The 25,086-nt window shown below is 40.5% G+C and overlaps 2 protein-coding genes across 3 annotated transcripts in view; one reads left to right on the top strand and one right to left on the bottom strand.

The window, feature by feature from the left end:
- Window positions 1–831: 831 nt before the first annotated feature.
- Window positions 832–4,290, top strand: ric3a (RIC3 acetylcholine receptor chaperone a). Its single transcript, XM_028402529.1, has 6 exons — window positions 832–949; window positions 2,266–2,483; window positions 2,556–2,631; window positions 2,857–2,947; window positions 3,222–3,376; window positions 3,464–4,290. Exons 1-6 carry the CDS (start codon window positions 832–834, stop codon window positions 4,288–4,290), a joined length of 1,485 nt encoding a protein of 494 aa, XP_028258330.1.
- A 3,917-nt stretch (window positions 4,291–8,207) lies between these two features.
- Window positions 8,208–25,086, bottom strand: part of tub (TUB bipartite transcription factor) — a 34,602-nt gene continuing 17,723 nt past the window's right edge. The window contains exons 1-12 of one of the 2 annotated variants that reach the window (XM_028401386.1): window positions 23,733–24,128; window positions 16,269–16,320; window positions 14,282–14,444; window positions 13,470–13,607; window positions 12,413–12,565; window positions 11,625–11,746; window positions 10,614–10,805; window positions 10,199–10,311; window positions 9,171–9,285; window positions 8,802–8,900; window positions 8,505–8,676; window positions 8,208–8,341 (exon numbers count right to left, since the gene is read on the bottom strand). In XM_028401386.1, the coding sequence (XP_028257187.1) occupies window positions 8,208–8,341; window positions 8,505–8,676; window positions 8,802–8,900; window positions 9,171–9,285; window positions 10,199–10,311; window positions 10,614–10,805; window positions 11,625–11,746; window positions 12,413–12,565; window positions 13,470–13,607; window positions 14,282–14,444; window positions 16,269–16,320; window positions 23,733–23,770 (1,491 nt within the window). In that variant the 5' untranslated portion in view covers window positions 23,771–24,128. Of the gene's footprint in view, window positions 8,342–8,504; window positions 8,677–8,801; window positions 8,901–9,170; window positions 9,286–10,198; window positions 10,312–10,613; window positions 10,806–11,624; window positions 11,747–12,412; window positions 12,566–13,469; window positions 13,608–14,281; window positions 14,445–16,268; window positions 16,321–23,732; window positions 24,129–25,086 lie in introns of those variants that run through there. The other variant, XM_028401385.1, reaches the window with a different exon arrangement.

Below are 25,086 nucleotides of genomic sequence, written 5' to 3'. Positions count from 1 at the left end.
TTCTAATAGCTGTACTAATTAACTCACATACTTGAATGACACTTATGACAAGGTGTCTAATCTACATAGATTTTCCAGTAGTTACAGTGAAGTGATGACAGCTGACGTATTCTAATATAGTAGCAACATGTGAGCTTCACTATAGACAGTGGTACGTCTGTTTTAGGGAGAGGGGAAAAATAACTATTTGTCACTATTTAAAAAAAAAGGAATATGACAGAGTTTAAAATAATAACGAGTCTTTATGTGACTCGACTGGTGGGACTGAATCAGTGACCTCCATTCCTCTGCATAGCTTTCATCTCTTTGTATATGAGCCTGTACTGCCATCTGCTGCTCTCTGGTATAAAATACACTCCAGAGGGTTTACACAGTGGATTGGTTGATAGGACAAGTGTTGCATTCAAGTGTTCATCCCAACACCATGCTAGTAAGTTTCATTTTTAAAGCATTAGCGTTTAAAGCGAATACTGATAATATTCCCTGAAATGCTTGCTTGGTTGTCACTCATTTTTTAAGGATACTTATACTTATATAATCTTATGGTGCCTCTTAGGGGTAAACTACCCCTGAGTCTGCCACATATGCATGGTTAGGTATTCAATTAATTTTGTGGGTAAGATTAAAATTGAGTGCCAGATAGTAACACTAATGACACACTAGGCTGGTTGAATCCCTCTTTGGGGATTTGAATCCAATATTTTGTAGAGCACTTGAATGCAGCAGCTGTAATCTGGTCTAATCTCTGCAGAAACGTCACCAGATGAGCGATAACATCTGTGGACACTAGCTTTGCTCTACAAGTGGACGGCTGTCATTTTCATAGACAAAATGTCTATAACTACTTGTCAGAAGGTTACTCTTATATCATGCTCTGTGCTCTGTATTTCTCTCTTTCTGCCCAGGATGCTTTTACCCAGAGGGAAAACGGAGAAGGGGCAGCCTGAGGGTAAGGCGGCTTATCAGATCATCATCCATCTATCTCCACTGTCTTTTTGTTGTTGTTGCCGTTGTTGCCAGCTGTTACTCTGTGTAGAGGGCCTCCATGATAGTGCGCACATGTTTGTCACAAAGTTATGCAACGGGCACACATGAAAATGATCTATTTGTACATCTTCATTTGAATCTCAAGCTCCCTATGTAAATGTGAAAATGTCATCCAAGGCAAGATAAAATGAAATGATTGTAACATTGTGTGTTTGTGTCATCATCATGTTGGACTGCCTGCATGATGAATGAGCCAAGCAACTGTGAACACTTTAAATGTTGGTCCACTCGACTCTGTATGTCACATAATGTCACTACAGGTTTGCTGTTTGACTTTATAATCCAAAATACAGCTTAGATTTGTATTTTAAAACATATTTTAAGACATAATAATTTGTTTGTTTGTTTTGTAACTTCAAAACAATTGAATTCAGTTGTAAGCAACATATTGACTGCAACTACACTTAATAATCAATAACCACACTCAACATATAACAGATAAACCAATACAAACAAATGCTAATTAAATGTAACACAGCAAGGTGTTTTTCTGAGCATGTACTGTCTTACCTTGTTGGTCCAAACAGGCATTAGTTAATTCTTTGACCAAACGCTGATGTAGCTTTCTTCTTTCTGTTTCCTTAAATTGCATCCGTACAGAAAGTGTTAGCATGCTAGCATCCTCAGGGTATTTATCTGTTGCGCAGTTTGCCTCACAGTTTTGGAGTTATTTAGCATTGTGTTAGGTGCACCTCCTCACAAAGTAGGTCGCAGGGACAACGGTGGTTTATGTTGTTTTTTTTCGGGACTATGTAAAAACTTATAACAACTATGCCTGTTTTGAACAGGTCTGCAAGTCAAACGCCACATGCAGTGCGAGTTCACCACCACCTGGGTGCAGCAGCTGTCTGTTTTCCGGATTTAGATATAATTGGTGGAGCAGACTGCTGATCGAGCGCATCTGATTGGTTCTAAGGGCAAAAACGTTGGCTCGCGCGGTTACCTGTCCGTCTACATGCGCGTTCACGCGTAAAACGTGACAATAAACAAGGGGACTTTTTTCCAATTAAATATATGCTCATACCTAATGGAAGGCCACTTTCAAACCAGTTGAAATATATTCTAAAAACTATTCTAAAAATGTCACAATATAGTGAGTATAACATATGTGTTTTTGCCATATATTAAACTGTTTAACTGTAGCTGATGTTGATTAGTTTGTTTGAGGTCTTGAAGGTTAAAGGTTGATTTGATTACTGATTTTTTCTTCTCCTACAGTTGGACCTGGGTTTTACCCTCCTGTCATGCACCAGCTCTCAGTGTCAAAGGACCCAGAACAGTGGGCTGTGGAGTCTTCTTATTCTATCGCACACAATGTGGAGGCCATGGCAAAAATAAAAGGCATCGGACGAGGCAAAAAACACAACCTGATGGCTCAAGTGATACCCATATACGGCTTTGGAATCCTTCTGTATATCCTGTATATAATCTATAAGGTAATTATGACTGATGTGTGTCTTTACTTGTAATATATGTGGCTACATTAGTAATCATGTTTACATTCACAGCTGACATGTAAGGGGAAGACTAATACATCAGGAGGTTACACCACCATCAACACCTCACACATGGAGAATACAATTAGTAAGTAGTAGTAGTAAGTACACTCAGCAAATTAAAATGCCAGTATGTGTCATTCATTTAATTTACTTTAATTTAGAATGTAACATTTGACTTATGGAAGAATGATAAGTGAAGCTCAGTAGCCAGTTACTTCAGCTAACCTTTAGTATGCTTTTTATATATATATATATATCTGAAGTTACTTGCATACATATGATTTGACTTTTGTTGTTGTAAATCACATAGCAACAGATTATGAGCTTGCCAGGCTTCAGGAGAGACTCCTGCAGACAGAGAGGATGATGGACAGGATTGTCTCTGGGAAGGGTTCTGGGAGGTAAGACTTCTTTTGCATTTTAAAACTACCTATTAATACATTAATTAAGCAGATGGTGAAAACCTTCTTATTTGTCCAGTCACAACCCATCTGAGCACCAGGTACATTGTTTTAGAGGCCTGGAGGTGTCTGCATTTTTTATGACTCAACATGACACAAAATACCTAGTGGACATGCACTTAATAAGTCTGTTTAAACTCAAGTTTCAGAACATAAGGATCTGTGAGCAGTGCTATCTAACCTGACTCTGGTTCCACATATGTTTGCTCTCCAGTGGAAGGAGGAGGAGGAGTAAAAGCGCATCAAAGAAGGAGGAGAAATTACTCAGGCAACTTAGACAGCTCACACAGCTGATACAAGAGGGCCGGCTGGAGGGAGCCTCCCCAGAGATGGAGGCTGAAGAGGTCCCATACGATGCAGACTGGGAAGGTGCTCTACAAGCCCAATATGAAGCCCTTAACTTATCCTGTATTTGTTGTCATCAGATATCAGATGATATCCCCTTTTTTTGTACAGGATACCCAGAGGAGACATATCCGGAGTATGATGAGTCCTTTAACAGACGTAAATTTGAGACAATTCAACTGGAAGTACCCAGCAACCAGCCCACTGCTGAGGCCCTGGCAGAGCGGATGTTGCAAGAGGAGGAGGAGCTTATGGCAAGAAAACTCTCTATAGTGCAAGAGGAAGATGAAGAGGAGGAGGGAAAGGAGGGGGAGGAGGAGGAAGAGGATAATAAAGAAGAAGAAGAAGAAGATGATGAAGAAGAGGAGGAAGAAGAGGAAGTGGAGGAAATAGAGGAAGACATGGAGGAAATTGCAGAAGACATAGTGGTAGAAGATGATGAGGAGGAAGAGGAGGAAGAGGATGTAGCAGTACGAAGGCAGTTGCTTAGCCCCCGCATATCTCGGCTGACTGAAAGAAAGCAGGAGAGAATCGGGTTGGAGGTGAGCAAAGAGCTACAGAGCCACAACGGAGGCAAGAAGCAAATAAGCTTCAGTGACCACAAAGATGTCTTCCACTATCCTAAAGAGGGCACTTACGAGGAGGAGGAGGAGGAGGAGGAAGAGGAAGAGGAGGTGGAGGAAGGGGAGGAGGAAAATGAGGTGGGAGAAGAAGACGAAGGGACAGAGGTGGAAGAAGAAGAAGGTGATGAAGAAGATCCTGTGATGGAGGCAGAGAGCCTGCAGTTCAGTGTTGAAGGCTGTCCAAACCCAGAGGAAGAAGCAGAGGAAGACAAAGAGCAGTATTTATTAACCCCTGCAGAGGGTGAGGCTCGTATCAGTGCAGACGTGCCCAAAGAAGTGAGTGGGCTCAGGATGCGGAACAGAAGAGAGACCTAAAGAACTTTTCCTGTGTTGTTAAACATGAAGTCCACTTCTGAAATCACAATGTTGTTTTAAACAATTTTCCCATAAATTATTTAAACTCTAGAATCCTAGATAAACAGATACACACAGTGCTGCTCTCCTCAGACACACGATCCAATACCAGGAGCACTGAAGCAGTTAAATTGTACTTCTTCTGTAAGCATTGCCCACATTGATCACACTATCATAAGCAATTACATACCCACATTTGTTAAGTATTTGCCTGATTAGTCCTCTTTATATATATCATAGATTATTGGAAACTTAACTGAGGCTAAAAGTTGGTGTGAAAAATTAAATAAAATAAAACAGAGAAAGAGAGAAAATGTACAAACTAAAATAAAAATATGAATTATTTTTAATGTTATTTCATTTGTCAACAACCATAAGCATGGTTCTTATAAAATGACAGGGATGTCTTACAGTGTTTGTATTGTAATACTGTGAACTGATGTCTGAAACTATAAGCTGAAACAAAAACACTGAACCCGATAACTCTCCATTGGACATGAGCATTTTGAGGACATGCCTAAGTTATTTTGATTTCAAAATATATATATATCTGATTTTGAAGAGCCAATTTTAATCAAGGCTCCTGATGAAATGATTGCATGATTGCAAACTCACATCCTGTATTTTAGGCTTCACAAGAGCTGTGGGTGGGAACAGAGAACCAGCAAGAAGCCTCTGAAGTGGCTCCCCCTTGTGGTTCAACATCATTCTACTCCTAAAGGATGCTCTCAGTTGTGGTAATGGTGCAGTGCACAGCAACATGATAAATAGCACCCAGGGAACATTGCAAATAACCTCCCAGTAAGAATTCATCATAGAAATAAGAAGCCTCCAGGGGAGAGGCAGTGCAGGCTGTGGGTCTAATAGTAAATGCAAAGCCTGTTGGTTAGGGGCAGATGTGACTGAGAAGATTTAAATCAGTGCAGTAAAACAGAAATCTAATATTGTAGAGTATGTTTAGCCACAACCCTTGAAATGAAGTATCACAGTTAAATGAAACCTTTAACTGTTTTGTGGATTTGTTACATTTGAAGACTGATGAGATTAAGTTGTAGCTTATTACATGCTGGGAAATCTGTCTTCTGGACTTGATTTATTCTAACTGTTGAGGAGCAGCCACAGCTAAAAATCCAGGGAGCAGGAGGCAGACACCCATGAGAAGGACTGTTAACTAAAATCACACTGCTCTCCCTTCCACGCACCTTCAGAGGCTCTGACTCTAAAAAAACATCTCCTGCTTCATGAGCTGTAACGTGGCACTGACATCGTACTGTATTTTGGTTCTCTAAAAACTAAAAGCAAACTGATGTGACCCACTGCAAGTTGACACTAAGCATCTCTGGCATCTGTCTTCAGGCCTCTCCACTCATGGAGGTCCCTCCACTTGAAACTCTTTGATTTTTATCTTGGGCTGCTTCCAGGCATCTTCTGTCCACTTGAATACTCACTGTAACTTCTTTCTCTGTATTTCACTCTGGTGTTCACAGTGCCTCCTTTTCCCCCCCATCTCCCCTCTACTCCTCTTTAAACAAATAAACAGCCTGCCATGCTGATGGGCTGAAAAAGGCTGATGTGTGCATCAGTGCATCGGTTAAAGGATTGAACAGTAAACCCAAACAGACAGACAGCTAACATGATCATCAGGAGACATATTCTGAATTTACCAAAAAAAGATGTATTTAATTTGATTGGCTTTGATTGTGACTCACAAAGTCAGTTCAAGTCTGTTTTAGTGGACAAGTTTAGAAACTTGTGATTAACCCTTTTCTTTGATATGCAATATGATTTTAGTGCAGGGTTTTATGTTTTTTTTTGTTGGCTAGCTGCAAAAGCCCCTTAAAAAATGGCCGTGGGGTGGAAAGGGTCAAACGGCAACTCCTGTATAAAAAATGCAAGAAATAAAAGTTACCATAAGTAAAGCAAAACGCAGCTTAACCCAGTCACCACAAGATTTACATGTTTGCTATTGACGGTTCTGTGTGACATCTCTGTAAGAAAGACACTTCCAATAAATCCTTTGTGTCCATTTTAAGCTCCCCTAACAATCCACATACATGCAATTTGAATATAAACAGGTTAAATGAGAAATTAGAAATATAACTCAGAACAAGTGGGCAATAACAATTTTCCAAAGGATACTGTAAAACAGACATATTTTGACTTAATATAATTTTATTTTATTTTTTCATGAACAAAGGACTGTGTCTTTACCACCACAGTAAATCGTACACCGTTTACTGTACATTACAACGAGAGCACTAAAAACAGAAAGTGAAAGAACCTTTGGTTCCTGGACACATGTATGAAAAGCAGACTTTACAGCAAGAGTATCAACAGTTTTAAAATAGAAATTTAAAATAGTTAGAACACAATTGAGTACAAGAATAGCACATTTGATAAAGATTTCCTCCTTTACCCACAGTAACATTGGCGGTATCAGATTGTTCTTTGCCTTCCTTCAGCATTTACTATTATTTTTTTTTGAATGGTCAGAAAATACAAAATACTATCATATATTTGAGAAAAGCCCCATATGGAGCAAGAGGGATATTAATTTATTTATTGAGTAAAAATGTGAACAGCAATAAACCATGTGATATAGAAACTTACTGCCAGTCAGATGAGGAATGTATCAAACTCCATCTCTGTGGAGTATAAAGTGAATATAAAGCAACAGGTGGAATATATGTGTAAGCTGTGGTAGATTCACACTGTGTGTTTGTTGGCAGTAAGTCGATTTGTGTTCAGTTTATTTTTTCCAAGTAGACATCAGAATATGTGAGCACAACCTTAAGCCTGAGTGCGCTGGATATCTGCTGTATCTGCTGCCTGATTCACAATACAATACAAATAATAAATATACCTGGACGATAGCTAAAATGTTGCACACTTCGGAATATAATCTTCCAGAGGTTTTTGTGTTTAATCAGTCGGAATTAAATTTGCATTAGAATTTAAAAGTAGCTACAGAGAAATCCCTTCTGATGCATGAGAGGGGCAGCAAGAAACGCAAAGACCAATTCAAGCTCAGCTCATTTTTTTTTTTAAATGGCCAAAGAGTAACACTGGAATTAGTCTTCAAAGGCACAATAAAGTATGTACAGCTATATCTCATCCACCACAGACTTCAAAGTAAAGTGCACCATCATCCTATACATTCACATATATAACACTGTGACACAATTTTATGGTACACAGCACTTTGTAACATGCCTTCGCCCTTTTCAGTTGTTTTGAATGTGGATCGGAGTTACTTGCAATGATTAGTTAATGTGCTTGGAGCTCCACATGGGCCAATACTGCTGAAGTTGTTGCAAATCAAAGCTGAAAAACAAAATGTAATAAATAAACAAAAGAATAAAATAAATACATGGCGTGCATTTGAATTTAGTAACTATATATTATGCAAAATTCATGCTTGAGGAAGAGCGTCACATTATCCATGTGGTAGACTACATAAACTCCAGCCAAGTTTAAAAACATACTGATGTGTGGACTGTTAGTGATCATTTACAGTTAAAGAAATGTTAAATCTCTGGAACTACTACATAAAGGAATGCTGTTTGTTGTTGTTTTTTTCTTTATAACGCCAGAGTACAAAATGACAGTTATCAAAACAAATGAATCGGATCTGACTCTTTGTGCTTGTTCTTCACCCTGACCAAGACCGTCCTGGCCCCCCCTTCCCCTCCCACACACATATACACATAAAACATGACCCCACCACCTTCACCCCCCCTATAGACCATTTTGGGATTATGCAGGACTTCCAAAAGTACTAAGGGATGATTTGGAGATCTCAAACCAGCCCTGGGATACATAAACAGCCCTTGGTGAGCAGACAGATAGACCAGTTCACTGAACTGCAGGCTGGAAATCTATTCACAGGCTAACTTGCTGTCAAAGCTGGAGAGGGCGATGGCAAAGGCTTGCAGGGCACACATTGGGTAGTTATAGTCCATGGTGAAGACGTCCTCTGCCACACGGCCAAATTGCATCACAATGTAGTCAGCTGCACAGGAAACAAACCAGAAAAATTCATTTGATATATTTTTACAAACTGTTTTTTTAGCTGTATTCTTATTAACCCTAAAAGTGCTGGAAGAAGTTTAGCGATAAAATTTTAGATGCTAAAAACTTGTTTGATATTAACCCTAATAAAAACATGGACTCACGGTCGTTGTCGTGAATAATTTGAAAGTTCTTGACAGAAGCTTGAGTGACTCTGCCATGGAAGTTGAGGACATAGGATTGCGTGTCATCGTTCCACACGGGTGTCTTGTTGTGAAGTTCGATCACGCTCTCTGTGTTTTTGTTCTGCCACCTGGCCAGCAGTGACTCATGGTCCTATAGTGAGGAAGAATAAAACAGCTTTGGACATGGACATGATGGATATCAGATCAGTTATTTAAGGATTAGAGGAGGTTAAACTCAGCACGGATGTGACTATCGAAGAATTTGGCAACATGTACATTTCGTGGGCGAATAGACACTCTCTCATGGTCCATGTTCATTCCAGGAATGATGACGCTCATTTTACGAGGTCCTTTGAATCCTAAAACGTTGGTTTCCTGTGATGAAAAGACAAACTGATGATGGCAAGCACTTATCATCATAAATATATGTGCAGAAATAAAATGGTATAAACACAGATTGCTTTTTTGTCACTATCTGACCTGGAGCAACTTATTCCTGGAAGCAGCTAATGTCATTTTCCTTTATAGACACCACACCGACTCATACTATGCATGCATACTTCAGATAAAAGTCATGACATACACATTTGTGTGTATGTTCAACAAGTATAGCTTTGGAAAAAAGAAGCCTTGAGACCGACTCACATAGCAAATGGCAGCTAGCTCCTGGCGCAGATTGCTGGCTTCAAGGCTGGTGGTGCTCTTCATGGGGTTCAGACCGTTGTCATATACAGTGAACTTGGTTCCCATGAGGTTAGACCTGCAAAGACGGCACATGTGTAAAATGAGAGGGGGGGGCTTTTTAAGGGGAGTTTCCTGGTGCAGGTCTGCATCACTGCTGTATCCAGAATTTAGGATATAATGGTGACGAATCCTGCAACAAACAGTTCAGTCAAAGGTCTGTTGCAGTTCTGAAGTAGTTTTTTGTTTTTGTGCTCTAATTGATTGTGATCTTGTGGGAACGGGACTCATTAATGATGGCTTACTTGGCAGGATGGTGCCAGATCCAGATCCTGACAGCATGTCACTCACTTTGTTCTGTTGTCTCAGTTTTATTTATATTGAAACAGTGAGTATGGGAACTCATGTGTAGCCACCTAACCATTAGCTGCACTGCTTTTTAATGTATGCATCACATGTAAGCAGTAATTTATCAAAGCCACAGCTTTAAAGGGTCTATAGGCCTCTTATGGACCATACCTCATTTAGACCAGTCCCTTCAAGGACTCTTGAGAAGCACTAGATGAAAGGTCACTGTTCATTTAAATTTAGATCTCCATTCTTCAAGCAGGGTTGTGATTGCAAAGGTTTGAGAGGTGCATTGACCGATGTTAAGGCCAGCTGTGAAGATTAAAAGGCTGCTCCATGAGGAGTTTCCATGGAGCCACATACGCAGCCTTGAAGCTGTCTCTAAGGAATATGTCACCGCCCACCTTCAAACAATCGTTTCAATCCTTTAACATCAAATGAATTTTTAATTAACAACACAGGATTCACACAATAATATCAACAAACATGTTTCTTAACCATGCAGTTTCTATAGTGAAGCTCTTAACAGTATTCAGCTAGATCTTGAATTGTTTATGACTCATTCCATACCTTCAGTAGGCACAGTTTTATAGAACTTACTGTAAATTGATAACCCCCACAAAGCACAGACAGTGGAGACTTACCTCAGTTTACCAATGAAACTCTCTCCTCCTCGAGACAGATCAGTGGGATCAATGGAGATGAGATAGTTTGATGTTTTACTCTTTTTCCTTTTCCTGCCGGCTAACAGAAACACCTGTGACAGACCAAACCAGGAACCAGATCAATAAAAAACCAGGGTTGCCCTTTTCAAATCTGGCATTACTTCTGTACAGCTTTCAGTTCACACTGGGCATTAGAATGCATGTGTGTCATGATAGAGCACATCTTTGGGCATACATGAAGTTAGGTGCTTTACTGTAACCAAGGACAAGACACATATAAAACACATATAAACACTGCTAAGAACCTAATATAGTCTAGGTGACCTCCAAAAGTGAAGGACATGATCAGATCCTATTTTTATACTAATACACAACAGACACAGAGCTCACTCACCTTCTTGCCATCCTCTCTCTCCAGATGAAGGTAGTATGTGGGATACATGCCTCTGTCCATGCCCTTCTTGTCCCTGGTGATTCTGCACTTCACTCTGACCCCCTGAGGTGCAGGTCGCAGAGAAAACTCCTCAAGGTCATCGACATCAACGGCAGGTTCATTGACCGGTGGAGTGGGCGCTGAAGCCACCTCCTATGGGAGAAAACAGACACCCTGTGAGATGGTTGGACTGATGAGTGATGCATTAGAGTTGACTTTCATTAAAATGGAGTAATGAGTTTGAAGATCAAATTGTCCACTGGGACCGTGAATTAGCACACTGTGTCTAAAATAAGGGGCCGCTGTAGAGACAGACGATTGAGCTGACTGATGGGAAAGATTAAAGCGGAAAGAGGGGACAGAGAAGAGAAATGATGGTTATCATAACACATGCTGTGTCTTTATCTAAGTCACAATTAGGAAAGCACACTGCTATTAACAGAAGTGCCCGTATTAAAGACATCATTTAAACATTCACAGTGTAAGTTTGGACAGAACGTAGGTGAACTTGTTCTGTAGGATAATAACAACAAAAGCTAACATGAGTCAGAAAACATGGAGGTGTGAGTACTGTTATAAATTACAAATATCACTCACACATTCTGAGTCTGAGCGTGCTCATCTCAAAAGAGACCTCTTATGATCAAGATATGTTGATCTGCACCAAGCAGCAAGTTAAAATGTCTTAATAAAGACTTGTTTCATACTGTCCTGGTTGGTCTCCTGCCCTTATTGACTCTGTATTATAACCAGAGAACATCCCTGTGTGAAATTAAATTTAACAAGAAAAAGACCAGAATAGTAAAGCACTAAATTTGTTTGACATGTAATTGTCTATTACTGTACTTCCAGCCATGAAATGCTTTTAAACAGAGGCCATCTGAGCAATCTAATTTAACACAGCATCTTTTTTCCCTTGGCAGTCGTTGCCGGGCAGAGAGCGTGCTACATGTGCTGTGAAAATCACTTTACCTTGCATGACTTCTTGCTAGTGGCAGAGCCTGGTCTCGTGTTGCTGTTGAGTTGCGAGGAACTGGAGCTAATTTCATCTTCATCATCCTCTTCTTCATCAAAGTTCATACTGCTGGATATACCTTTCACAGGGGGAGAGGGACATAAAGGGAGAGTGAGCATCGGCGTTAGAGGTTGTTGAATCTTGGCTGAGTGTCTCCCACAGTGTGAGGTGTAATTAGAAGGAAATGTTTGAGTGTGTGTTTTTCCATGAAGTGATGATAGATTACAGTGTTTCTGAGCTCAGCAGTGATGCGTGGATGTCTGCTGTTAAACCAGGTCTGTCCTCAATCTCCTGTGCCAGTACAGTATGTTCATTGCGTATCTCCACTGATGTCTGACAGTTCCTTGCATACTAATATCAGAACAAATGTACAAACGGAGGTGATAAAAATTCTAATTACATTTGCATGCCAGCATAAAACTTCGTGGTTCTACTGTAGGATAATCTCTAACACAATAATAAATAAATAAACTACCAAAATGTAGGCTGAGTTAGGCTTATTACATAAGGCACAATTAATGAGAATGCTCATATTCACTGTTTACATTAAGATCATTCAGGTGCTGCTTTTTCAAAAGAAAGAAATATCTATTTGTAGCAAATCCTAGCATGAGTCAGTGTTTTTCATCAACCTACTGACACACACCACAGCGATAGACCAGAATGTTGTGGGTGTAACTAACGTCTCATGGTTTGTGTTGTTGCAGTTGCAGCAACAGAAGCTGTCTTGAGCGGCTGACTGTACCTTTTTTGAGCATGGTGACACGCAAATCCTGTTTACTCTGCGACTGAGTGCAGCTCATGACGGGCTCCGCCTCGCCCTCCTCTGAGGCGGAGTGACCCACGGTCAGGATCTGGATCTGGCCGTCATCCTGCTGTGAAGCCAGGCCATCGATCGCTGCTGAGCCACAATCCCACAAGAACAAACTCCATCAGAATGCTTCATCAATCAGGTTTTCATGTACAAAATGTTTGTACCCGGACGAACAATTCAGACACTGATCATGTAGACAACAAGCCTGGGTGGATGTGATAACATTTCCACATCTCTGCCATTGTTTCATTCATTGTCTTCAATATTCAATTAGCTTCTAACGTACTGTATAAAGAGGAACACATTATGTTTGTGCAGCGACAGGCATTCAAGCAAAGCCACTTAAAAGAAATGCGAGAAAAGTGAAAAGAAAATGTAAAAATGTTGACATGCTCTAATTCTAAGCTCGGTTCGCAGTCTGATCCATTACTGCTGCATCCTTTCAAAGGTCTGCAAATGTCTTCATATCTTTAATGCTGACATTCAAAGTTATTTCTTAAAAGCAAATTAAGGTGTATGGGGAAATGCATCCAGCTTTTTTAATTGGTTATTTTAAGAATGACATTTATAGTTAAACTTTTGGGCAAATGTGCTTTCTGCAGCACCGTACAGTTAATGTTGAAAAGCATAGCACAGGGAAACAATCAGAGCTTTGTAGCTGTAGCTGGAAAGCACCATTTCAGCACTCAGTTTTTCCTCCTGTACAGTATGTCTCCACTTGTGGTGTGTCAGCTTGTCATACATCATCACAGACATTTCATCTCTGTCAAGCACCGCACCGCTGCGAAGGCTAAACAGGCTGCTACATTTCACTGTAGCAGACAGCTTCTGTATGATTAGCATTTTGTCTCTGCATTGTCAAATTGTGGAGTACCTGCAATAAGTTAAATCTGTGTTTATTTTTTTTAAGATGAATGCGTTAAAACCGAGAACAAAATGTTCTTTGCTCTGTTTGATAAGCCATTTGTTGTAATGCAGGCTTGCTGACCTTTGTGTTTGCCCTTCCTCTCCTTCTTGTCACTGCCTGTCTGTGGAGTGGAGCTGGCAGATGCTTTCCCCTTTTTGGCTGAGCGAGGTGGTTGCGTGTCCGATATCACCTTCACCTCCTCCTGTTCAGCTTCTTGCACTAAACACAAGCATGGAGATGAACAGCAGCACACACAGGGGTTATCAGGGAGGATGGAAAATCCTCCGCATCACGCTACACATAAAATATTGTGGTTAGTGAATAATAAAAAAGTATAGGAATACTGTTGGGTATTCACTGCGACACCAGTGCAGGTGTACGGCTCAGGCTCTGTCTAATAATAAAAAAGCAAGCCCTCCCTGCTTGTGAGTGAAAAGCAGAGCTTGCGGTGAAAGGAGGTCAGAAAATTTACTGCACTTTTTTGGCAGGCCCGGTGAGGTTATTATTCCCTTTCTTTCCATCAGAATATTAGAAGATATTGTCAGCATTTTCATCCTTTCTCTGCAGGAAATGTGACAGTTGATGGGCTACAGCCCAGAAACTGGGATTAGATGCACCGCTCTGGTCTCTCTGTGTAAACAAGAAGACCTCATCCACCCTGGGCCTATCACCGTTTGTGATCTTGAGAGGCTGGTTATTAATAGGAAATTAGGAAAACCAAACGCTGCCAAAGAATAAAATCTCTTTTGGTCCCAGAACAAATAGTGTCTGTAAATAAGACAGATTGATCAAACAAGCAGTCTGACATCTGTATTTGTTCAATCAATGTGCTTCTTAAATCTTCTATCTGCGTGTTGTGAATCAACAGAGACCTGAGAGGAGTATGAACTTACCGTGGTAGATGGTGCTGCTGTTGCTGCTGAGGTAGGATTCCACCAGCGGAGCCTGTTCTTCGCTCTGTTTGGTCCGACGAGCTCGGGATCTGCCGTCCACAGTGGATTGAACCATCAGCGGCTCCTGTCTCTTCTTCTTCTGCTTCTGCTCAAGGAGTGCTCGCTAAGGTTTCAAGCACATAATCATGTCCAGAGATTAGTTTTAATAAAACAATTACACCCTCTTACTATATTATTATTATTATGAAGAAATTATTATGCCACTGCTCCTTCATTCAAACAGTCAAACATGACATTTTCATCTCTGAAAACTCTTTAGTATATACAGTACTGTGATACTATATTAATTAGTGAAAGCAATAGTTGCTAAAGTGCATAAAGTAATCTACATCAGGAGGCCCTTCCTCTTACAAAATATAAAACGACACCTTATAATAAACAGGGCTGTGATAATCTCACGTTTGCACCTAACTTGTGATCTTTATACTGTAATGGCTGTCAGAGCAGCAGCTACACATTCTCATATAAAGCTGTTGGAGAACAATGTCTGATGTTTAAGGGCTGTGCTGCCAAAACCACTTTGACTTGTGGCTGGATATAGCTATTCATCTGGACCAACTGTCAGCTACATGCAAGTCTTCAAGCCAGAGCTCATCAAATATTGAAGGTTTCTATTAGTGGAGAGTTCAGGCTGCACAGTATTGGAGTTCTACAGTATAGCCTGTGAAGCTCCACATCTTTGCCAAAACAGTGAAGTATACATTTACACAGCGCAGGGATTTACTGCTTAATGCTCTGACCTGTGGATGTGGCAGTTAAACTCTGTATTTTGGGTTTAAATAGCTTCATGTTTTAAATATTTGAAAAAACATCTCAGAAAATAGACAACAGTGGCATCATGCAGTCATCGTCTACTTTGGGAACCCAGGTAAGGACATGGTGACAACACTAAGACAGTGGCATGACAGAGCCTGGACAAATGGACACCAACGCTGACAAGATCCAGGGCACAGTACATGGGTATCCATCGAGGTATCCAGAACGAATCTCTGAACACCAAGGCATCCTTGGATGTGATGATTGTTCTGCATATCCTGTCGCAGGGCAATCTGCCATTTATGAAGCATGCACCAAGTGCAAATTTGAACTATGGATGAAAGTTTGATCCACAACCAAAAACATCTATGAGGTCACCAGCCAGGGGGTGACCTCTGTTTTCTGGGATGCTGCAGGTGGACCACCTGGAATAAACGTTGTACTATTACAGGACTTTCCTGCGCTGAGTGTGGAAAGCTGACAACGGGACATCAGGAGAGTGCTCGAGCTCACAAGTCCACCTAAGTTATAACTGACATACATGAACATAAACATGAACCTGTCCAGCACCCTTCCTATTCACCTATTTTGGCCCTCTCAGAATATAATCAGGACGAAGAAGAAGGAACTCTGTAGCCACAATCACATTGATGATGTGATCATGATTGTGGAGGTCCATGTTCTCCTGCGTGGAAAAATAAATGTGCTTGGTCTTCTAAAATCAACTCCTCCTAACCTTACTCATCAATCACCCTTACTCATTCATTCGTTCATGCATGAATGAAAAGCAATTCACTTGAATGTGAAAGAGGCCCCCTGAAGGCGTCCATTGATTAATTATATCAAGCTTGCAAGGGCATTTTCTGCTCTGAGTACAGAATGGAATGATTTTTAAAAATAGAATTCTGCATCACTTCTTTTCAAAATTGCAGGACATCAGAAAGAGTAGTGAGTAGAAAAGGGCTGAGAACGGCTGAACTGCAGCCCAGAGGGTGTTTGTTTTGTGTGGCTGGTGTTGCTGACAGCAAACAGTGACAACAGCAGTATCAGGTAGCAAGGTCTGAAGCAGAACTCAGCTATAGAATATAAGACTGGGATGAGGTAGGAGAGGTTTGGGTCATGATACTGCCGTGTTCAGATATTTTGTCTGCTGAAAGAGCAGCGAACTCACCTGTCTGTCCAGCTTCTGCTGTCGGAGGTTGGTGCCCTCATCGTCTAGTGTGCTGTAATAAAAAGAGCGACAAAGAGCGGGGTTAAAACACTGAAAAGGCTCATTATTATAGGCTGTTGGCTATAATAATGACATTTTTTTTTAAAAAAGCTTCAGTTAATTCTGCTGCTTTGAAATTGCCACAGAACATTAAACACTTAAAGTATCTGCCTAATATATATGGTAATGAAGTGGACTTGAAGAAAAGGTGCACTTGTTACAGCCAGAAGACCTTTAGTTCTCACACTACGACAGAATTACCCTCATGGCTGTGATTAATCACCATCTTGAAATTCACAGGGCCATTATTCCCCTTAAAAAAATCTTATGTTTTGGTGGGAATAATGAGGAAGCTTTAGATTATATATCTGTTGCATACATATACAGGATATTATAGAACTGCTGTACAGCAAAATGACATCTTCAGAGGCAAAGTAGCTACAATACAAAAGCACCAGTCAGCAGAAGAAGTGTAAAAGGGATCGGGCTCGCATACAGGAGCTTATTATTTTATAAGCTCATTAATATATATATATATATATATATATATACAAACAAATTAATGACTATATTATGCACTTTAAAAATCTATTAAAGTGCATAATATGGTCATTAATTTGTTGTTTAATCATTTTGATAATAAACACCCGAGGGTTCCTGATAATGAAAAGTCATTAGCTTTGTCTTCCACAGAAGCATAAACAGAACCATCATGTGAATATGTCGTCTTGTTTTAATGCAGGAAAACTGAACATTTGGAGGAAACTTGTTGCATCACTTAATTGATATTAGCCATCCTGGGTTTCACCAGAGAAGCAGTGCAGAATCCCCTCTAAGTCTCCTTCTCCGGTTCCATATTACTGCTATTGAGGGCACACTTCATCTCATCTTGACACTTTATTATAGTTAATCTGAGAAGTCATTTCATTTCCTCTGACAGCATATGTCGGCCTTCTTTCCATTCAGAATATTTTCTAGCTGAGCTTGCCTGTTTATAATCTGAGGCCGGATTGATACAATGACTCTATAGAGGAGCGCTGCGGAGGCACTTTTGTAAACAACTGATGCTATTATGTTTTAATGCTTTGAGTGTAGGTCTGTTGTGCCCAAAGGTATTTTTGGTCTGTATCTGTTGATAACAGCAAAGACAAGCAGCTGGAAATCTGAACTAAGAAGGTCCAGATACATGATGCCTGGACAAACAACCAATACCAAAAAAAATGCATATAGGATGCAGCCTAATGTTGCTAGGAATGAATAATTAAATGCTATAGTCAGGCCCAAAATATGCAACACTAAACCAGATAATACACAGTAAACTGATTGTTTATTAAAAAGTAATCTGCAGAGATTCTTCCCTTCTTCTCCCTTATGGCTCTGTGTTCAAGAGGATTTTAGGCTACAACATTGACCAGTAATGTGTGACCCACAGCTGATAACATTCAAGGTGCTAGTGCCAAGAGTCGCATCACTGCCTGTCTCTCTTTGCCTCTGCAGACCTGCAGGTTGTGTGTCTGTCGAGCTGTAAACACAGAGAGCAGAGGTGCCACAGCGCACAGGATGAAGTGTCCCTTCAGCTTCACTCACACAAAGTCCACTCCTGTGTCACCTTCCCGCAGGTGTGGGTGTGTGTGTGTTTTTGTGCTCTGGAATGTGTCTGTTTTCTCACTCTCTGCTCCCTCCACTCACTAATAATAATTCTCAGCACCACTGCTGTCTCAAACAGCAGCTGACAGATGCAGCAAAGTCATCTTTTAAATAGTCTACTGTTCCAACTGAGATTTTACAAAGGCAAACAAGGTAACATCTCAGGACAACAACAAAAACGTGGCTGCAGGTATGTGTGAAGATCTCCTCTGTCAACAGAAATGACTGCAGCAGATAACTGTCACTGTTTTTGTTCTAATCCATGGCTCAGACCTGAGAACATTTAAACACCTGTATTAGTCAGCATACGGCCAGTTCTGCCTGTCACACAGAGAGCACAGTGTGATTTCCGAGAGTGATTTAAGGCTGCTGATTTTACTTCTCTTGATATTGCTTCACACAGTGCCCATCTACTGTTAGTAAAAAGGTATCCATTAAAGGTTATAGCTCTTTTATTCCCTCAGAACACCTATGGTCCTCTTTACAATGGCCACAAGTTCACAATGGCTTAAATATCAAAGAAACATCTCAAACCCTTCCTGCTGCACAATTCATCGCTCTACTGTTCTCAGTAAACTCCATGTGGTTTTGTGGCCCTCTGGAAGGATCACTGGAAGCTGTGTCACTGTTGGTGACAACATTATGTGACAGATTGTGCAAGATGAAAAAGACTTTCTGTGTATTATTGTAAACAGGATAAAGAAACTACAGTGTTGTAGAGTGGATATGTATTTTTTGAGCAGATGCTCAGTGAAATGCAGAGATGGGGACTCAAGTCAGAGACTCTGATCTTTTCTGAGTATGCAGACGTTACAGTTCTATTTGATTAATTATTGGTCAATTATTTGTGATCTGTCTTGATTCATAGGTAGGAGCCTAGGAGGCAGACGATGTATGTGCTAGCCAAGTTAGCTAACGTATACATCACAAGTATACTTCTTGCGTTTGGGGAAAAATAGATGATGTGTAAAGGATGCTTTTAATCCAATGAGAGAATGTTCATTTCAGTCATGTGAGACTTGAGACTTTACCTACAAAGACTTGACTTGGAAAAAATGACTTGTGAACATCTCTGGCTCTACTTCTTAAAATGACATCTTGTGAGAAGCAAAGAAGACCAGAAAGATAGGCCCCGCCTATTTTCTGGTCCTTTAGTTATCTTTGCTTCTCACTGCAAGAACACTTGTCTCACTGCAAGAACACCAAAACACAGACATTTCCTGCTAATCTCAACCTGTAATAAAGCTCTCAGGTTTTTCTGAACCAAGCTGTTCTCTGAAAAGCAGTATGGACTGGACAGCACAGTGAACACTGATGATTTTAATAAAGAGGTGACTGCAGTTGCACAGTCTGAAGCAGTTTGGATGAGCTGTCATCATATTTTAGGTTAAATGTTACAAGGGGTTCAGAGGATGTTGACAGTGCAGTGGAGCGGAGCGGACAAGGAGACCCACTGTCATGTCGTGCACATCATATGGACTGAGCCATATGAGCAGCTGACTTTATTACATAAATGTTGGATTAACAGGCTGTGGGTTGCCATGTGTGTGAAATAAGGACAGTCTATACGCACTATCAGCCAATCCTGCTCTTTATCAATATAGGTGAATATAAAAGCAGCCAACAGATTACTTGACAACCAAAGCTTGGTTAGCATTAGCTCTGTTTACAGCCAATAAACTAACTATGAGATCAAACCAGATGTGACTGAAATCAATCCCACCGTGTGTTAGATTAATCAGTGTGTTAAGCTGAGATCAGGGAAACTCTGGTTTTTAGCCGACGTCAACGCTGTGTCAGTTACTATGGTAACCCACTGAACTGTAGGAGCTGCCTGGCACTGGTTCATGTCTTCATTTATTCAGCACCGCAATGTATTAATTAGCAGAAGATAGACAGGCCAGTTACATATTGGTTTATAACACAAGCACTTTCTTTGCCATGAGCTCCTTTAACAATATGTCACGCTGAATTAGTTCAGTTTGAACCGAACTCATCATCACTGGGTGTGACTTTACATCCACCTTTGTAAGTAATCTATGTCTTAACCGCAGTTGCTGCCATGATGAATAAAACATTAAATCATGAAATGTGACGTAAACATTCCAGCTGTATTTCAGCTTGAAAAGTCCTCTGCACTGCTGGTGATACCGTTCCTTCACGCTATCACACTCTCTGCAGGGATGCTGCTCAGAACTGAGAAAAGAATGAGTGCATGCAAATACAGAGAGGTGCTTGAAGGAAACTTGTCACCTCAGACTGCAGCAACGTTTCATCTTCCAGGGTAACAATCACCTAACGAAGACTCGATTCTCTGATGCTTCCCATCCAATCTGATTATTTGCTCAGGCCCAGTGCTTTATAAAAAGGTCCTGAATAATATTTATGATCTGTTTAAAAAATGAAAAGTGTTAACGTATTCACTGTCATTTTCCTCTTTGTGTAAAATAAATTCAACAAGTACACAAATATGACGGACCAGCTCTGGATTTATAGGGACATTAAGTTATACAATTGTTGATTTAATTTAGAAAGCATTAACTATAGCTGTTTCTCTGTCAGTGTTCCCTGAGTCAGCAGCTTTGATTTTAAAATGACCTTCAATGTGTCTGCGCTGTGTTGGCGTGGGAGTTTGTCCATCTGTCTGTTTTATGCTACACTGAGGACCAAATAAAACTAGTGTAAACAACTACAGATCAGGCACACCAGAATCCAATTATGAATGTACACCATGTGTGTTCTCCAAACCAAGTTAGAATATGACAGATGCCATGTCTATCTCCATCATTTATTAAACATCGTCTCTGTGCCACCAACAACAAATTTCTCTTGGACCTTTTCTTGCATTTGTGCTGCTGTGTTAAGTGTTTAAGTCAGTTTTCTCAAACATAGCCCCAGGATTTACCCTACTAGACCTGTACTACAGCATGAAGGTGATAATTGTTCCCCATTATCAGAACCACAGCATATTTATCCAGCAGCACTGATTAGCTGGTTGCTGTCTTTTTCCACTTCCCGCAACAAAGCTTTTAAACGACTGGAGACAAACACTCTGATTGTTCCTACAGCCTGTGTATCCAAGACGATTCTGAGAAACCTCATTAGATAGCAATGAGAGATTTCTTACAGAAGAGTTGGAGAGAATGAGCAGGAGACAGAGTGATGAGAGACAGAGAGGGAGGAGGTGTCTGCTGATGTGTGATGAATGAGAAAATTATTTCTCTAACACTCTGTTCTTACTAACATTGCATTTGTTTCTAACACAAACACATTGTGATCAAATGTCTAATTTTAATTTTAATGACAAAGGTGCCTACATTTCTGCATATTCTCATGTTTTTTTCATTTTTAAAGGGCCTGCGTTTTAAAAAATTACAGCCTTACAATTCATAGAGGATGTGTATGATCTATGTTAAATTGATCTCTTGATAATTTATTGTGTAAATAAAATTCAAATCTGACTGGTGCATGATAAATCACTGATTTTTTTTCACTCTGTGTTCCTCTCTGCAATAGCGTGTAACTGTAACAGATCAGCATGTATCATCTAAATACTTTTTAAATATTTTGTATGTTACCATGCTACAAACCCACACACATGCGATCAAAAAGTATTTACCGCCCACTCCGTGTTAGACGTACAGACAAACAAAGCACTCCATGTCTGCAATCAGAGTAATCAAGTGTGTGAATAGGCATCAGACAGGAAGATAATGACACAAACAGAGCTGTTCTAAGCCCAGGTTAAACAGCTCATTATGCTGTGGAGAGTCTCTGGTCACTTTTGTGATGCAGTACACAAACACTAAGCATTATGATGTGTCAAAGGAAGATACTTTTTTTTGTATTTGACATAATAATTAACGGTGCAATACTGTCAATTCTACAGTTTGCATACTTGTGTTTTGGAGAAATATGTTCCCATTATGGAAGCAGAGAATAAACAACCTGCACCAGCCTGATGCAGATCAGCCTGATGCATGTACAATTCAGGGCTTCTTTTTTTAATCCCTTACTAGATTACCATTATAGTGATTGTAGGTTAATTTTAATCCGTGCAAAAACAACAAAGGACTTTCAAAAAAATTGGACTTGGATTTCCAACCTCTCGGTCGGCCATATATGAATTTGGCACTGAAGTGGGGAGACCTTTAAAATAGTTTTACATGCATCACCAGGTTTTTGTATGTGTCAGTCACTGGCTAGAGCAGCACATGGCAGCTACAGAAGCAAACTAATACTCACACATAAATAAGATTATTTATTATTGTATAATTATTCAGTAATACAAATAGACCTTGTGGGTAGGGATGTAAAAAGGAAATCCTGTACAGGGAGCATGGCTCAATAAATGTCCACCACGGTTACATAAAATGAAACAAATGCTTTGTTAATGGAAATCCATCATTTCCTTTTTCAAAAGCTGATAATTTTTAATAATTTCTCCTCTCTATAAGCCCCCATGACAGAGTCTTCCACAGCATCCATTGCTAATCTGGAGAATTTGCTCTCCACAGAAAACAACGACTACATGGGGAATGATGTGTCTTTGTGGGTGTGTGTTCCCTTCATTTTGTTGATTTCTTTGAATGCAAGCCACTGTATATCTCTAATGAGTGCTGCACTGTGCAGCTGTCTCCCCCAACTCTGCACAGAAGCCTATGCATTTTTAATTGGAAGCTTCACAAGATGAAAAAAAAAGCTCACTGACACTGAAATGATACTTCAGGAAGAAACTTTGGATATGTGATGTTTCATATTATTTGGCTCTAAGAATTTATCATCACCTTCAATCAAATATTTTCTGTAATGAATGGATCAGATGGCCAAAATGTTACCAAATAAAATAAAATACCATCTCACTTCTGTTTAAATGCAGCCACTTTCGTTTCATTGTGCTTCAGCGGCTTACCGATGCCTCTCTACCATACTAACTTTACAATAAATTCCACATGGATCGCTTTCTGCTGCTGTTCTGATGCAGTCACATCCTGAAATTTGTGGATTGCCACTGTAGCTTATAGCAACCATGAGCCAATGGCATCAAAGAAAGCAGAGGGAAACCATGGCAATAGGTATTCAATCACAGGAAAGAGGCAGCAGCATTAGAACTGCACTTGAAACGATTAGAGCAGATATAGGTTTGACAACAAAAGACTAAAAGCTCATTAATGCTCCAAAGATAAATATATATATATTTGTTATTTAGATAAACACTTTTGTCAGTTGGTACAATTTGACGGACCGTATCGCCAACATGACCCGGTGATTTGGGAACATTTGCATCCAGACATCAAACACACACATTTGCACACAGAGGCAGGAACTTCCTCACTGATTTCAAAGACAAATGAAAATATGTCATCAGCGTAAATGTGATCCCGTGGTCCCTTACACCCTGATTACACCACTACTTTTGAATGGAATTTAACCGCACTGAATCAGACACATGGTAAGGTGAGATCTATGCCTGTGGAACAATATAAGATGCTTGTTAATGTAGCTGAAACTGTGTGATTCACTTGTTTGTGATACTTCTTAAAACACCCTCATTTTAATATATGAACAGATATGAGCAATGGTGTCTTCCACTAAACCAACCCCCGATCCTATCATTACATAGTTTAATGTGTCAGTTCAATGTTACAGTTATCAGTCTGATCTCCCTGTCAGATCCTGAACACCCGCTCTAACAAACACACAAACACACACACACACACTGCTTCAAAAGATGAATGCTGTGCCCTTTCTTGTGTTCTCAGGAATGTGGTACAGTACCTGTAGGGAATCCAGTCGGAGGAGTGCTTGGAGCTCATTCTGTATCAGCTGCTCTGACTGCAAGGCTAACGGCCTGCAACAGCACCAGTGCAAGTGGCTACGGGGGTCTGGGGACAGCGATTACAGCCAGAGAGCCCACATCGCCTGTTCATCCTCTGCACACAGCCCTATATTCCCAGCCTGCCTGTGTTTTTTTTTGTATGTCCTCTATAGCTGTGGGGTAGGAGATGACTAACAATCCAGCCAGACAGCCGTACTCTTCAGTCATGCACTCAGAGCACATGAAATAGCCGTTTTCTTCTCGTCCATGTGTAGCCTGAGCTTCCAGTCAATGCCTCCCCTCTTCTCTGCTCCTATCCACCGCCTCTGCTCCTTCTCTACGCTGGCTCTCTTCCCTCGCGCTCACTCTGTTGGCTCTATCTAAATCTCCCTCCGTTTCTTTCCCTTTAAATCCCCCCTCCCTTCCTTAGATTCTCTGTCCAAATCTCGCTCTCTGCCTCTTAACCCAATCTATCTCTCGTTATCTCTTGTGCAGCATCACCTACAGCAGCAAAACACTAAGGGAAAAAAGCTTAGGAGAATTCCCTGTGTCTTGTCTCTTTGATGCTCCTTCAGTGCTATTCCTGTACAATGCTACCTACACATTCGGTTGCAAACATACAGTCTCTCCCTCCCTCTCTCTCTCTCTCTCTCTCTCTCTCGCTGCATCTTTCCTGCACACTATCTGTGTTGCATGAGGCATGTAAAGCAGGGACTCAGATGTGTTTTCTGGACCATAATTTATTTATTCTCTCAGAGTGAGAGGCATTTGCATATGACTGCACAGACTAGTGTTAACAGCCTTTAATTCAACACTCTCCACAGCCCAGACAAAGGCACCCTGTGATAGTGCCACAGCTCAGAACCTCTCTCACACACATCTGCTTCCGCCGTCCGTCTGACGCCCCTCACTGTCACCACACAAACACACATCAGTCACTGTGCACCCGGGGTTATTCAGGAGTGCATCTATAGACAGTTAAACCAAGCAGCTTCCTTGTAACGTGCTTTATAAGGAGTCAATTCATAACTCTATCAATGAGCATGTTTCTATAGAATGAAAGCATCTTGCCTTCCACTGACTGCTTGGGCGGCAACATCCTTTATTTACTGTATTTTATTATTCTATCTGTGATGTACAGAGGCTCAATCGCTCAGGGTCAGCTCGTATATCATGTGCTGCTGATCGGATTAGACACACGGCTAACTGTACAGGCAGAATTCAGCATTGTGCAAAATGTTATTTTTGCAACAATGAGTTAAACAGTAGAGTCACTATGAGGGGCATTCAAGCAGCTTCCTTCAATTATTAATG

Source organism: Parambassis ranga, chromosome 3, assembly GCF_900634625.1.
Source record: "Parambassis ranga chromosome 3, fParRan2.1, whole genome shotgun sequence".
NCBI lineage: Eukaryota > Metazoa > Chordata > Actinopteri > Ambassidae > Parambassis > Parambassis ranga.
The sequence above is the reverse complement of the archived record's forward strand: the minus strand, read 5'-3'. Positions and strand labels throughout refer to the sequence as shown.

What these genes read in the sequence shown, in the direction of transcription:
- ric3a (XM_028402529.1), top strand. Translation starts at nt 832, where the DNA reads ATGTCTATAACTACTTGTCAGAAGGTTACTCTTATATCATGCTCTGTG. An exon ending in ACACATGGAGAATACAATTA is followed by an intron (nt 2,632 to 2,856) that starts GTAAGTAGTAGT and finishes TAAATCACATAG; the next exon opens with CAACAGATTATGAGCTTGCC. An exon ending in TCTGGGAAGGGTTCTGGGAG is followed by an intron (nt 2,948 to 3,221) that starts GTAAGACTTCTT and finishes TTTGCTCTCCAG; the next exon opens with TGGAAGGAGGAGGAGGAGTA.